The 12,893-nt window shown below is 45.2% G+C and overlaps 1 protein-coding gene across 1 annotated transcript in view; it reads right to left on the bottom strand.

Annotated features, from left to right (window-relative positions):
- Positions 1–12,893, bottom strand: part of GCN1 (GCN1 activator of EIF2AK4) — a gene marked incomplete in the record, with an annotated part of 339,178 nt that overhangs the window by 250,206 nt on the left and 76,079 nt on the right. The window contains 2 exon segments of the mRNA XM_030219069.1: positions 3,317–3,445; positions 3,678–3,752. Coding sequence (XP_030074929.1) covers positions 3,317–3,445; positions 3,678–3,752 — 204 coding nt within the window.

The following is a 12,893-nucleotide window of genomic DNA, read 5'->3' as shown; positions in this document are numbered from 1 at the left end:
AGAAAAAACCGTCTTAATACTGATATCTTAAGGTTGTGGAATCTGGATGCTCAAAAGGAAGCTGAATTAAGGTAGACAAGACCAAGAGGAGGAATCAACAGATGACACATGGTGAAGCTCCGGGGTATATGTCAGGCCTCATAGACCTACCAATCAGGAACTCCACTAGATTATCACGTACGTTCCTGAATCACAGCTGCAAAGGACTAAAATATAAATTAACATATGCATCCAGTTTCTCCTATATAAGCACGCAAATATGGAATGAATTACCAAAATCCATAAAAACAACCCACAACATAATTAATTTCCGTAAATTACTGAAAACCAACCTATTCAAAAAAGCATACCAAAATAATCCATCCTAAATGCCAGTTAACAAAATTTACACCGGATCTACACAAAATGTAACTCTTTATTTCCTGATTGTCCATACTGATTTATCATTATTTGAAGTTTAATATTCCTGATTGTTCAAACTAATTTATCAAGAATGAAGTTTAATCCAATACCTTTTATTTCTTATTATGAAAATGAACTTTCTTTACCTGAATACCTAATCCACTCTGAGGCTCATTTTCAAAGCACTTAGCCTCCCAAAGTTCCATAGAAACCTATGGAACTTAGCCTCCCAAAGTGCTTTGAAAATATGCCTCTCTGTATTTCTCTTTTCCAGAATATGTGGAATAACTTTCAAGCGATATAACTTTCAAGTGATATAGAGGACTAGCCTAGTGGTTAGTGCAGCGGACTTTGATCCTGGGGAACTGGGTTCAATTCACACTGCAGCTCCTTGTGACTGTGGGCAAGTCACTTAACCCTCCATTGCCCCAGCAACAAATAAGTACCTGAATATACTATGTAAACCACTTTGAATGTAGTTGTAAAAATAAAAAAAACACACACACAAAAAGGCAGTATATCAAGTCCCATAAGGAAAGAAGTTTAATATTGAATACATAAAGTCATTTAGTATAATTGTTCTGTGTTTTGTCTTTGCATTCCTCTTTTTTGCTCTTAATTTATTAGAACCTATTGTTTTGAGCTTTGGTATTCCTGCATGTTATCTCCTGGCATATGTACCTGAGCCTGCTCAACTTGTTGAACAATGGCGATAATAACGGATGTTTGATCCCAATGTCTTTTATAACTTGACTGTCATACACAAACTTATATATACGACTTCTTTAATGGGTGGGGGAGGGGTCTACTTTGGTTTGATGGATTAAAAAAATATATATATTTCTATGGTATAACTTGCTGTGTTTTATTTTGTAACTGTCTAATCTTTTATATTAATGGAATGTTCTAATAGGCAGATAAACAACTGCATGTATTGATCAACAGTTCATTTTTACTTTGTATTCTGGTAAGCTGTGTAATGTTATACCTAAAAGAGAAATTAAAAAAAAACAAACAGTAGTGAATTAGTACACACTAACTTTACTATCATTTTTAACATACTACCCTAAGTAAAAGAAAAAAAAAGTTTGTTAAGCTCTTAGGCTTTAAGGTGGCTTTCTTTCATTCCCAAGGCATTAGCTCATCAGTAGCTTCCTGCATCAGGCATTTCGATTTTTTTTTTTTTTTAGCTTTACTACATCAGTGCCAATATCTACTACTTACTAAAAAAGTACTTTAGCTAATAACCAGCCAAAATGATAAACAGGATGGAATGGCTCCCCTGAGAGGAAAGGCTAAACAAATTATGGCACTTCAGCTTGTAGAAGAGACTGCTGAGAGGGAATACAATAGCGCAGAGACCACAAAACCAGCGTTTGGGGTCATGACCTACGTGGGCATCATTATTCTACATCTCCGGGAGGGGGCATCACACAAAGGTCATGGTCACAAAAAAGTTGATAAGTGCTGCAATAAAAGATCTATAAAATCATGAGCGGGGTAGAATGGATAAATAATGAATGGTTATTTCAGATATTTACCCTTTCAAATAGAACACTCCAATATTTGTTTCAGTCAGTGCATTATTAATCTATGGATTTTATTGCCAGAGGATCTGGTAATAGTATAGCTGGGTATAAAGTCTGAACAATTTCAGGAATACAGGACTATTACCAATTATTAACCATGCAACATTTAAGAGTATCACCTCTGACTTTTGGAAAAGGATCCCTCACGTTAAGATTTGCAGAGTACTTTCAGGTGACCTGAATTGGCCACAGTCAGGAAAAAAAGATGCTGACCTCAATGGACCATTATTCTGAACCAGCATGACATCTCATTCTTATACAGAAGCATTTTGACTGTTCTAAACACAATACCCTTCTGACTTCTTCAACTAGACTACCAAAACACATCATAATAAACAGAATTGATTCTTGTAGCCCACTACAATCAGAATCTGAAAGAGATGATGGATGAACCTAAATCAGAGTCAGTAAGTGCTTGGCATTAGAATTATATTTCAGGTCAAGTTTCCAGTTTGAAGTCCAAATCTTTCCAGTAATAATGTCCAAGATGAAAATTACCAATTAATCTATGGAAAAACTTCTCTTACTTACTAACCATAATGTTTCTAATATAAATAAAATAAAATATTAGTGAAGGTGCTCAGAATCCTTATTTTGTCTCATTTTAATTCGCTGATAACCAGAAATTAAATCATTGCACCAAGACAATTAATTTATATAGTATTCACTTGAATGAAATTCCTGGTGGCAGGTATTCCTTCGATACTGCTGAACATTTATTTGATGTCTTGAATTTGTGTTATGTTTTTATTTGACACATTTATATTCCACTTTAATACCAAATTATGTTCTATGTGTTTTTGTGTTTTGCTGATCACCTGCCACTGGTGATCAGCAGGGTATCAAACCAATCAATCAATAAATAAATAAGCAAGCTTTATTCAGTCTCATACATGGCAATGTTCTTAAGGGGCATCTCTGAACTGTTACATTAACACAGCTGCTAGGGACGCATTGTCAACTTTGTTCCCGACTTTTCAGTAATAATGGGTCCAATATTTACTTCAGTAAATTATTGATCTTTACTTGGGTTAAAAAAAAACACCGTGTCATTCAGCTTAACAACTCTACCATTCCTATTTCAAAATAAGCGGAACTTCTCTTTGTGGAAGACAAGCAGTATAAAGCTATTCATTCAAAACACTCCTCTGTCTAGCAACTCATTGTCTCCATCTACTGGTTGGAAGGAAATGACCTCAATCTGGAATTTTACTCAGACATTTAAGAAAATACAATCTGTACCAACTGGTGCTTCACATGTCCATAAAATGCAGGAGGTAGAGAAGGGAGTCCAGAACAAAGTAGACAAGGATAAAGTAACTTACCCCCGAGTATGGACAAGAGGTGTTTGCTCAGTGTCTCTACAGCAGATGGGTCACTGCACTGCTGGGCTAGATTGTGTAATGCTACCACCGCCTCATCCATCAGCTCTGTATTGTTAGATTTCAATTGGTCTAAAAAAAGGAGAAATTATAAACTTAAGCTGCCATACACAGAAGTCTGAGAAATCAATATATTAACAGAATAGTCCAGAACTGATGTCATTTATGAGCTTTCTCTGAAAGGCCAATACCTGATCTACACAAAAGAAAGCAAAGAAACGGATTCAATGACTACACAAATCACAATATTATGAAGAAATTGCTCAGGATATATGATAAGGAAGGTTAAAAAAAAAATCCTTACTGGCAAGTCCTTTCCCAATGTCCATTGCGTACTGACTGAGGTCAAGGGTAACTGACATCAACAAAGAGGAAATTGCTGATAAAGAGAACAGAAAGAGTTTATAAGCCATTCATTAGCTGTTACTGCCAAAAAAGCATAACTACCTACTCCCAGGCACTTACCTAGCACTCCCCCCATCCAAGCAGCACCAGTTCTCAGTACACCAACCACAACAGTTCCATTTCCCTAACTTAAATCCACCTTGGTCCTACACTCAAACCACCAGACCCTCCCACAACCACCATATCTTCACAGCCCTCAACTCAATCCTCATAAGCAACTACACTCAACCATTCCTTCATCCATATTCCAAGCTCTTCAAGTGTACAGCGCTGCGTACATCTCGTAGCACTATAGAAATGATTAGTAGTGCACACTCAATAAGAAGTGGAGGGAGATCACCCTCTGTGCCACATGCCTGCTTCAATAAGTCCCAGGCACACTTCTCAAGCAACAGACATCAGGTCTCTAAACGCTTCTTCAGGCACACCCTAGAGTCTCAGATTGCACTGCCTAGTGTGGTTATCTGTCTTCTAATTTATCCTAAATGTCCAGCTTCCCTCTTTGAAGAGCGCCCACCTTATGCTGCACATCCTCATACCTCTGCAACAGTAGCCATGTGCAGTTCTATCCATCCTGCCGCTGGGTAGTTCCACCAAATCCTGTTTTAGTTCCACTACTGCATGTTTAATGTCCATGTAAACTGACTACACCTCCGATTTGAGTGATATTATAGAGAAAGAAACGACAGGTTTTAGCAGTCTGCTGAATATGTGCAGAGGAGAGAGAGAGAGGAGTCAAAGATGATCCCAAGGTTACGAGCTGATGAGACAGGAAGGATGAGAGTGTTATCCAAAGAAATAGAGAATGGGGGAAGAGGAGAAGTTGGTTTAGGGGGAAAGGTAAGAAGCTCAGTCTTGGTCATGTTTAGTTTCAGATGGAGGTGAGACATCCAGGTGGCAATGTCAGACAGGCAGGCTGATACTTTGGCCTGGATTCCTGCTGAGATTTCTGGTGTGGAGAGGTAGATATGGGAGTCATCAGCGTAATGATGGTACTGAAAACCATGGGATGAGATCAGAGTATCAAGGGAAGAAGAATAGATGGAGAAAAGAAGAGGTCCCAGGACAGATCACTGAGGTACACCAACTGACAGTGGGATACAGTGAGGAGGAGGTGAGGGAGACGGTGAGGGTGTGGGGGGGGGGGGGGCGGTAGGGGGTACACAAGGGGAGAAAATGGGGGGGGGGGTGAGATTTTGTTATAAATTCATGTTTACATGTACAATTCCCAAGGTTGGGATCAGAGAATGTTGGAATGTTACTGTTGAGACTGGCTTGGATTTATACTGCTGTTTGTGGTATATTTAAATAAACTTTACAAATTGAAAAAAAAAAAAAAAAAAAAGAAGTGGAGGAGGATCCACCAGAGTATACATTAAAAGTACGATGGGAGAGATAAGAAGAAAACCAGGAAAGAACAGAGCCCTGAAAGCCAAGTGAGGACAGCATATCAAAGAGTAGGCTGTGATCAACAGTGTCAAAAGCAGCAGATAGATCGAGAAGGATGAGAATAGAATAGAGTTTAGAGTGAACTTCGACAAATCGGAATTAATGGGGATACGATATCTGATCAAGAGCTGGAGCAGATGGGGAGGAAGGTGAAATTAGGCCTTACCTGCTAATTTTCTTTCCTCTAAATCCTCCAGACCGTTCAAGACGCTTGGGTTATGCACTCCTACCAGCAGAGGGAGACTGAGAACACTAAAACTTCTTATACAAGTAGCCTGTGCAGACCTTCTACTAACCAGTAAAACAGTAACAAAGCAGAGGAACAAAAGACCTCCACCTAAACAAAACCACTGAATCCACATTCAGATCTCCTCCCCTTAAGACGAGGGAATTCAACTGCAGATGGGCACAAACGATACCACAAACTGCCCTTAGTAAAACTCCAGGACCCAAATCACAGGAGCTACTAGAAATATCAGCAACTGAAGTCTAAAGAAATTATCATACTGAACTGTCCGATACACTGGGTGGGCTCTTGAACGGTCTGGAGGATCTAGAGGAAAGAAAATTAGCAGGTAAGGCCTAATTTCACCTTCCTCAGCAATCCTCCAGACCGTTCAAGACGCTTGGGATGTACCAAAGCAGAAAACGCATCTAAGGGTGGGCCCTGCGAAGCCCAGAGGACAGGACTGCAGCGCCAAAACTGGCATCCTCCCTTGCCTGTACATCCACTCTGTAATGTTTGACAAAAGAATTCAGGGAGGACCACACCGCCGCTCTACAAATGTCCACCGGTGGAACAAAACTACTCTCTGCCCAAAAAGCCGCCATCCCCCTAGTGGAATGTGCCTTGAGCCCCACGGGCACCATACGGCCATGCAATATGTAAGCCGAAGAGATGGCATCCTTCAACCACCGAGCTATAGATGCCTTAGAAGCAGCCGCTCCTTTCTTGGGCCCCCATGAAGGACAAATAACCTGTCCGAAGACCTGAATTCCTCCGACCTGCGCAAGTAAACCTTCAACACTCTGCGCACATCCAACTTCGCCAAACGACGCTGCGAAGCATCCCCTGTCCGGTCCCCCGAAGACCGGCAACGAAAATCACCTGATTGACATGAAAGGAGGATACCACCGTAGGCAAAAACGAAGGCACTGGACACAGCGAAACCTTTTCCTTAGAAAAACACAGAAACGGAGGCCTACATGAAAGAGGCCTGAAGTTCCGAAATCCAGCGAGCCAACGATATAGCTACCAAAAAGACCACCTTCATAGTAAGGTCTTTTATCGAACAAGACTCCAAGGGCTCAAAAGGAGAACCCGCCAAAGAGTCAAGAACGATATTAAGATCTCACTGAGGAACTACCGGTCGCTGAGGAGGACGAAGCAACTTCACCCCCCTCAAAAAACGGACCACATCCGGGGAAGATGCAACCGACCTGCCCTGCACCTTACCCCGAAAACACGCCAAAGCAGCCAGCTGCACCTTCAAAGATGACAATGAAAGGCCCTTCTCAAAACCATCCTGCAAGAAATTTAAAATGCATGACAGAAGCTGTCGAAGGGACACACGCCCGGTAGCCACACCAATCTTCAAATATGCGCCACACACGCACATAGGCCAAAGACGTCAAACGTTTGCAAGACTGCAGCATCGTCTGAATCACCTAAGGGGAAAACCCTTTCCTTCTCAACCGTTCCCTCTCAAGGGCCACACCGTAAGAGAGAACACCGATGCGGATCCGGCATGACAACTGGACCCTGACACAACAGCACCGAGCCCCCCAGCCATAGAGGCTCACCTTCTAACAAGCGCATCAGATCCCCAAACTACGGCCAACGCAGCCAATTCGAAGCCGCCAACAACACCGGACCCGCATGACATTCTACCCTCTGTAGGACTCGACCTATCAAGGGCCACGGGGGAAACACGTACAGCAATACCCGCTGAGGCCACGGAAGGACCAACGCATCGATCCCTTCCGCTCGCGGATCCCGACGTCGACTGAAATACCGAGGAACCTGAGCATTCTGTGCCGACGCCATGAGATCCACTACTGGCATTCCCCACTTTAGAACTATCTGGTCGAACACCGACCGGTGCAGAGACCATTCTCCGGGGTCCAACATGTGTCTGCTTAGAAAATCCACGTTCACGTTGTCCACCCCGGCCACGTGCGCCGTCGAAATCTGCACTAGATGCCTTTCGCCCAACTCATGAGCAGAGCCGTCTCGATTGCAAACCGCAGACTCTTTATACCGCCCTGCCGGTTGACATACGCTACCGCTGTCGCGTTGTCGGACATGACTCTTTACCGCCTTTCCGACCACACTTGAGCGAAACGCCAACAGAGCTATCCGAATCACCCTCGTCTCCAACCGGTTTGATAGACCACTTGAGCTTCCTCCGTCGACCACCGCCCCTGCGCGGACCGACCGACACACTGAGCTCCCCAGCCCAGCAGACTGGCATCCGTTACCAGAATCACCCACTGAGGAGGTTCCAACGGCATGCCCTTTTTCAGATGGGCTGAGCACAGCCACCACTGGAGACTGCGCCGAGGAGCCCCCCTCAATGGCAACCGCAGCTCCAAAACTGTATACCTGAGGAGACCACCGGGACAACAGAGCCGCCTGAAGCTGACGCATATGCGCCCTGGCCCATGGTACTACCTCTATTGTCGCTACCATGAGGCCCAGAACCCGGAGGTACATTCGAACCGTCGGACTCTGAACGGACATTAACAGCCGGACCTGTTGCTGAAAAGAGGCGATCCGAGAATCCGACAGAAAAACACGACCCACTGCCGTGTTGAACCGCACTCCCAAGTACTCCAGACTCTGCGATGGATCAACTGACTTTTGACTACATTCACTACCCATCCGAGCGATTCCAGAAATGCGACCACCTGAGCCGTCGCCGCATCACTGTGAGCCCGAGACTCTGTCCGGATCAACCAGTCGTCCATATACGGATGCACCAGAATTCCCTGCCTCCGCAAAGCCGCTGCTACCACCACCATTATCTTGGAGAAGGTGTGTGGAGCCGTTGCCAGACCAAAAGGCAGAGCACAGAACTGAAAGTGCCTCCCTAAAACAGCAAAACGAAGGAAACGCTGATGGGCCTCTCGAATCGGCACGTGCAGATACGCTTCCGTGAGATCCAGTGACGTGAGAAATTCTCCCTGACAAACAGCCACTATGACCGAGCGCAGAGTCTCCATGCGGAAGGATGGCACCTTGAGCGCCCCATTGACACTCTTGAGATTTAAAATGGGTCAAAACTGGTCCTCCTTCTTCAGCACCACAAAGTAAATGGAATAACAACCCATTCCCAGCTCGTGCCGAGGAACGGGTACCACAGCTACCAACTGGATTACATGACCCAGAGTCTCTTGAATAGCCTTTAACTTGACTCGAGAGTGACAAGGAGAGGGAAGAAACAGATCCGGCAGCGGGTGCTCCAACTCGAGCGCATAACCGTTGCGAACGACCTCCAGTACAGCACCCACTGATCTGAAGTAATTTGGGTCCACCCCTGATAAAACAGACAAAGTCACGCCGCGACCTTCACCAGAGGCTGGACCCGCACACCTTCATAAGGAGGACTTATTACCATTTCCGGCACCTCCGGAGGAGTCCCGACCTCCTCGACGACCCCCTTGAAAGGACTGCGTCCGCTGGAAAAAACTGCTTTTAGAAGGAGACACAAATCTGCCCGGCCTGTACCGCCTCACGTCCTTAAACCAACCTCTAGCTGAACCACCTCGACTAGCCGCCTTAGGGCATAACTCTGGCAACCGTGAGACCTTGGTATCCCCAAGACCACTCATCAGTTTATGCAAGTCCTCTCCAAACAACATGGAACCTTTGAAAGGTAGAGAACACAACTTTGCTTTAGAGGCCGCATCTGCCACCCAGCCCCTAAGTCAAAGAGCCCTGCGAGCCGTCACCGCCAGAGCCATATTCTTAGCCGAAGCCCTTAGCAAATCATAAAGGGTGTCTGCCAAAAACGAAGACCCCATCTCCAATTTGGCCAGGTCCTGAACCAAACCAGTCCTATCTAACGCAGGCTCATCCAAGAGCTTCTCCGCCCAACGGAAACAAGCTACTACTACTACTTAACATTTCTAAAGCACTACTAGGGTTACGCAGCGCTGTACAATTTAACATGGAAGGACAGTCCCTGCTCGAAGAGCTTACAATCTAAAAAGACAAATGTACAGTTAATCAGATAGGTCAGACAGATTGGGGCAACCTATATGTTCGAAAGGATAGGTTCCGAATGCAGCATTGGTGAGCTTTAAGCAAGGATTTGAAGATGGGTAGGGAGGGGGCTTGGCGTAGGGATTCAGGAAGACTGTTCCAGGCATAGGGTGAGGCAAGGCAAAATGAGCGGAGCCTGGAGTTGGCAATGGTGGAGAAGGGTACTGAGAGGAGGGATTTGTCATGTGAGCGGAGGTTACGGGCAGGAACGTAGGGGGAGATGAGGGTAGAGAGGTAGGGTGGAGCAGCAGAGTGAGTGCATTTGTAAGTAAGGAGGAGAAGCTTGAATTGGATGCGGTATCTGATCGGAAACCAAGCCCCCACACACAGAGGCTTGCAAGGCCAAAGCTGACAAATCAAAGCTGCGCTTCAGAAAGGACTCTAGCTTCCTATCCTGAGGATCCCATAAGGCTGTACCGCCATCCACCGGAATGGCCGTAGCCTTAGTAACCGCCATAACCACCGCATCCACAGTAGGTGGTTTCAGCAGGGCCAAATCTTCCGGAGGCAAGGGATACAGCCGCGCCATAGCCCTAGACACCTTACAAGCAGCTTCCGGCACAGACCATTCCTGAAAAACCATGTCCCTAATGTCTGAATTCATGGGAAAGGAACGGGAGGTTCTCCGAATCCCCTTAACCAAGGGATCTACCTGGGGTCCCTCCGCAGAGGGAGTGGCCACCGGAGCAAACTTCAAAGTACAGATCACCTGATCAATGAGCTCTAACAACTCCTCCTTATGAAAAATGCAAACCACTGAAGAATCTTCCCCTTAGCTCATCCTGATCCTCAGACACATCTAAGAGATCCTCCTCTCCTAGGTCACTCCAAACGTCTGACCCAGGCAGAGAAAGTATCTCCATAGGCTCCGAAATATCAACCCGTGGGCGCTTAACTCCCACTGAACTAGCAGCCTCCGGGGAACAAACAGCCTGAGAGGGGCCAGCTCTCCAGGCATTATACAGAGACCAAACAAACTCAGGGGGGAAGCCAGATCCCCCCCCCCCCCCGACGCTGCTGAAGCCCCAACACTTCCCGCAGTCTCCGCGATGGACCCCCCTCGCTCCCGAGGCGGCAGGTCCATTGCGTGATCCGTGGCTAAACTAGGAGTGCTTCCCACCACACACGGGTGTCCCGGCGCCGGTACGGAATGCGCGGCCAAAAGGGCCACGCTTCCCGGGAAAAACGGCTCCGTCGAGGCCGACCCGGGACGCGCAGCCAAAATGGCCACGTTGCTGGCCCGGAATGTGCGATCAAATCGCTGCCCAACACCTCCGCCGACTCAGGGGAAAGCACAGGGGGCAAGAGCGCTGACAACGTAGGCTCCCCACAAAATTTACATTGGCCACCTTTCACTTCAACGCCGCGCTTCGGGGAAAACCAACACCTCGCCGGCTTAGACATAATGGCCGCGAACATAATAAAAAACAAACAGTTGCTTTGTGCTCTGACAGACTAATAGGCAAAACCACCTAAGGCAAGAACGCCCTTGAAGACGCCTTTTAAAAACATTTTTTTTAAACCTAGTTGCTGATGCCTAAACGCCTCAAGGGTACAGAATGAGGTCTGTAGCCGAGGTCAAGCAGTCCTTCAGAGGAAGAGCACAGGGGGAGGGACCCGGCCACCCGGGTGTGACACCCCACAGGGAATAAGAAGCCCCTTAGGACTTACACCCTGTAATAGAGATCCAAGTGTGGGTTCTCTAACATTTACAACCCAACCTAGAAACCCCAAACGGGCCTACCAGACAAAGTACACTGCACAGGCTGCACACATCTACCCTCTGCTGAGACTGAGAAAATACTGGTTAGTAGAAGGTCTGCACAGGCTACTTGTATAAGAAGTTTTAGTGTTCTCAGTCTCCCTCTGCTGGTAGGAGTACATAACCCAAGCGTCTTGAACGGTCTGGAGGATTTTTTTTTTTTGTTACATTTGTACCCCGCGCTTTCCCACTCATGGCAGGCTCAATGCGGCTTACATGGGGCAATGGAGGGTTAAGTGACTTGCCCAGAGTCACAAGGAGCTGCCTGTGCCTGAGGTGGGAATCGAACTCAGTGGATTGCTGAGGAAACCGCATTATAATTCTTCTTTTTCTATTTCTTTTTACCTCATAAAATTTGGAGGAACAAAGTAGTAAAAGGTTTCCGGCTGCTTCAGTATAAGCACTTCTTTGAACTTAGTCCAATCATCGGCCAAAAACCTCTTTTTCCACTTTTATTATGGTGTATCAAAATCATGCAGAATGAATGTGAAAAAAAAATCCCCTGATGAAGCCAGTCCCATGGTAAAACAAGTACTTGTGACCTGTACTTGTGACCTGGATTGGCCACTGTTGGGAAGCAGGATACTGGACTTGATGGACCACTGGTCTTATCCAGTATGGCTATTCTTATGTTCTCAGGTATTAGCTGTCCTGCCAGTATGTGTTGTATGTCCACATAAAATCTCTGGCATGCACTCAATCTCCATTCGGCATTCTAATATAAGAAACCAGGTGGTTAGGACTATTATGCAACCACCTTTGCCTCAATCTGGTAACGATTATGGACATATTTCTTGTAGAAGATGTTCGTTTCATGATACGGCTATGGAAGTTTCTGAGTTGATTCATCCTTTTGTTCTCATCAAACTTTCAAGTTCAAATGGCACACTGTGATTCAATGTTTGGCATGTATTTAATCATGTGTCCACGCCAGAGATTTTAAGTGGGACATACAACATGAAAGGTGAGAATTCGACTGACTGAACATCATAGCAGATTACATACACGAACTATGTCAGCCCCTATGGTTCAACATTTTTTGCAATTCCATCGTCAATTCTCTCAGATCAAATGGACTGTTATTGATCAAAGTACAGGAGTTGTCTACAGGTGGCGATCGAGCACAAAGACTATTAGAGAAAGAACAATACTGGATCTATCGTTTGAGCGCTACCACAGAATGGGGCTTGAATGATATGATCGAATGGAATTTAGTTTTTTTGAACGGAATGGGACATGTCTGATTCAGTGTGTATTTATGCAAACATTCAATTCTATATTTGAGCTATATTTTATTGATTTGCGCCATACCATATTATATATGTTTGTGATATTGACTGACGTCATTATGTTCTGACTCTTGTTGGGGGCGCTACTATGTTAAGAAGGTGTCTCTAGTGGGATGTTGTTAAGCCTGATACTGCAGTATCATATGAAAGTGGTCACAGTTGTGGGATTTACTTGAGTTGGATACCGGAAGTTTCATTTTGCTGATACTGGCTGTACCGCACATAAGTTTCAGTGTTTAAATTTGACATATTAAAATTTTTGAATCTATGTAGGGTTGTTTTTTGTTTTAGCACTTGTGATATTTACATGATACACTATAGTGTGCAGTTTTCTATAATGGAACAGGG

The sequence above is a fragment of the Microcaecilia unicolor genome, chromosome 11 (assembly GCF_901765095.1).
Source record: "Microcaecilia unicolor chromosome 11, aMicUni1.1, whole genome shotgun sequence".
NCBI lineage: Eukaryota > Metazoa > Chordata > Amphibia > Gymnophiona > Siphonopidae > Microcaecilia > Microcaecilia unicolor.
This window is presented reverse-complemented; position numbering and strand designations above follow the sequence as displayed.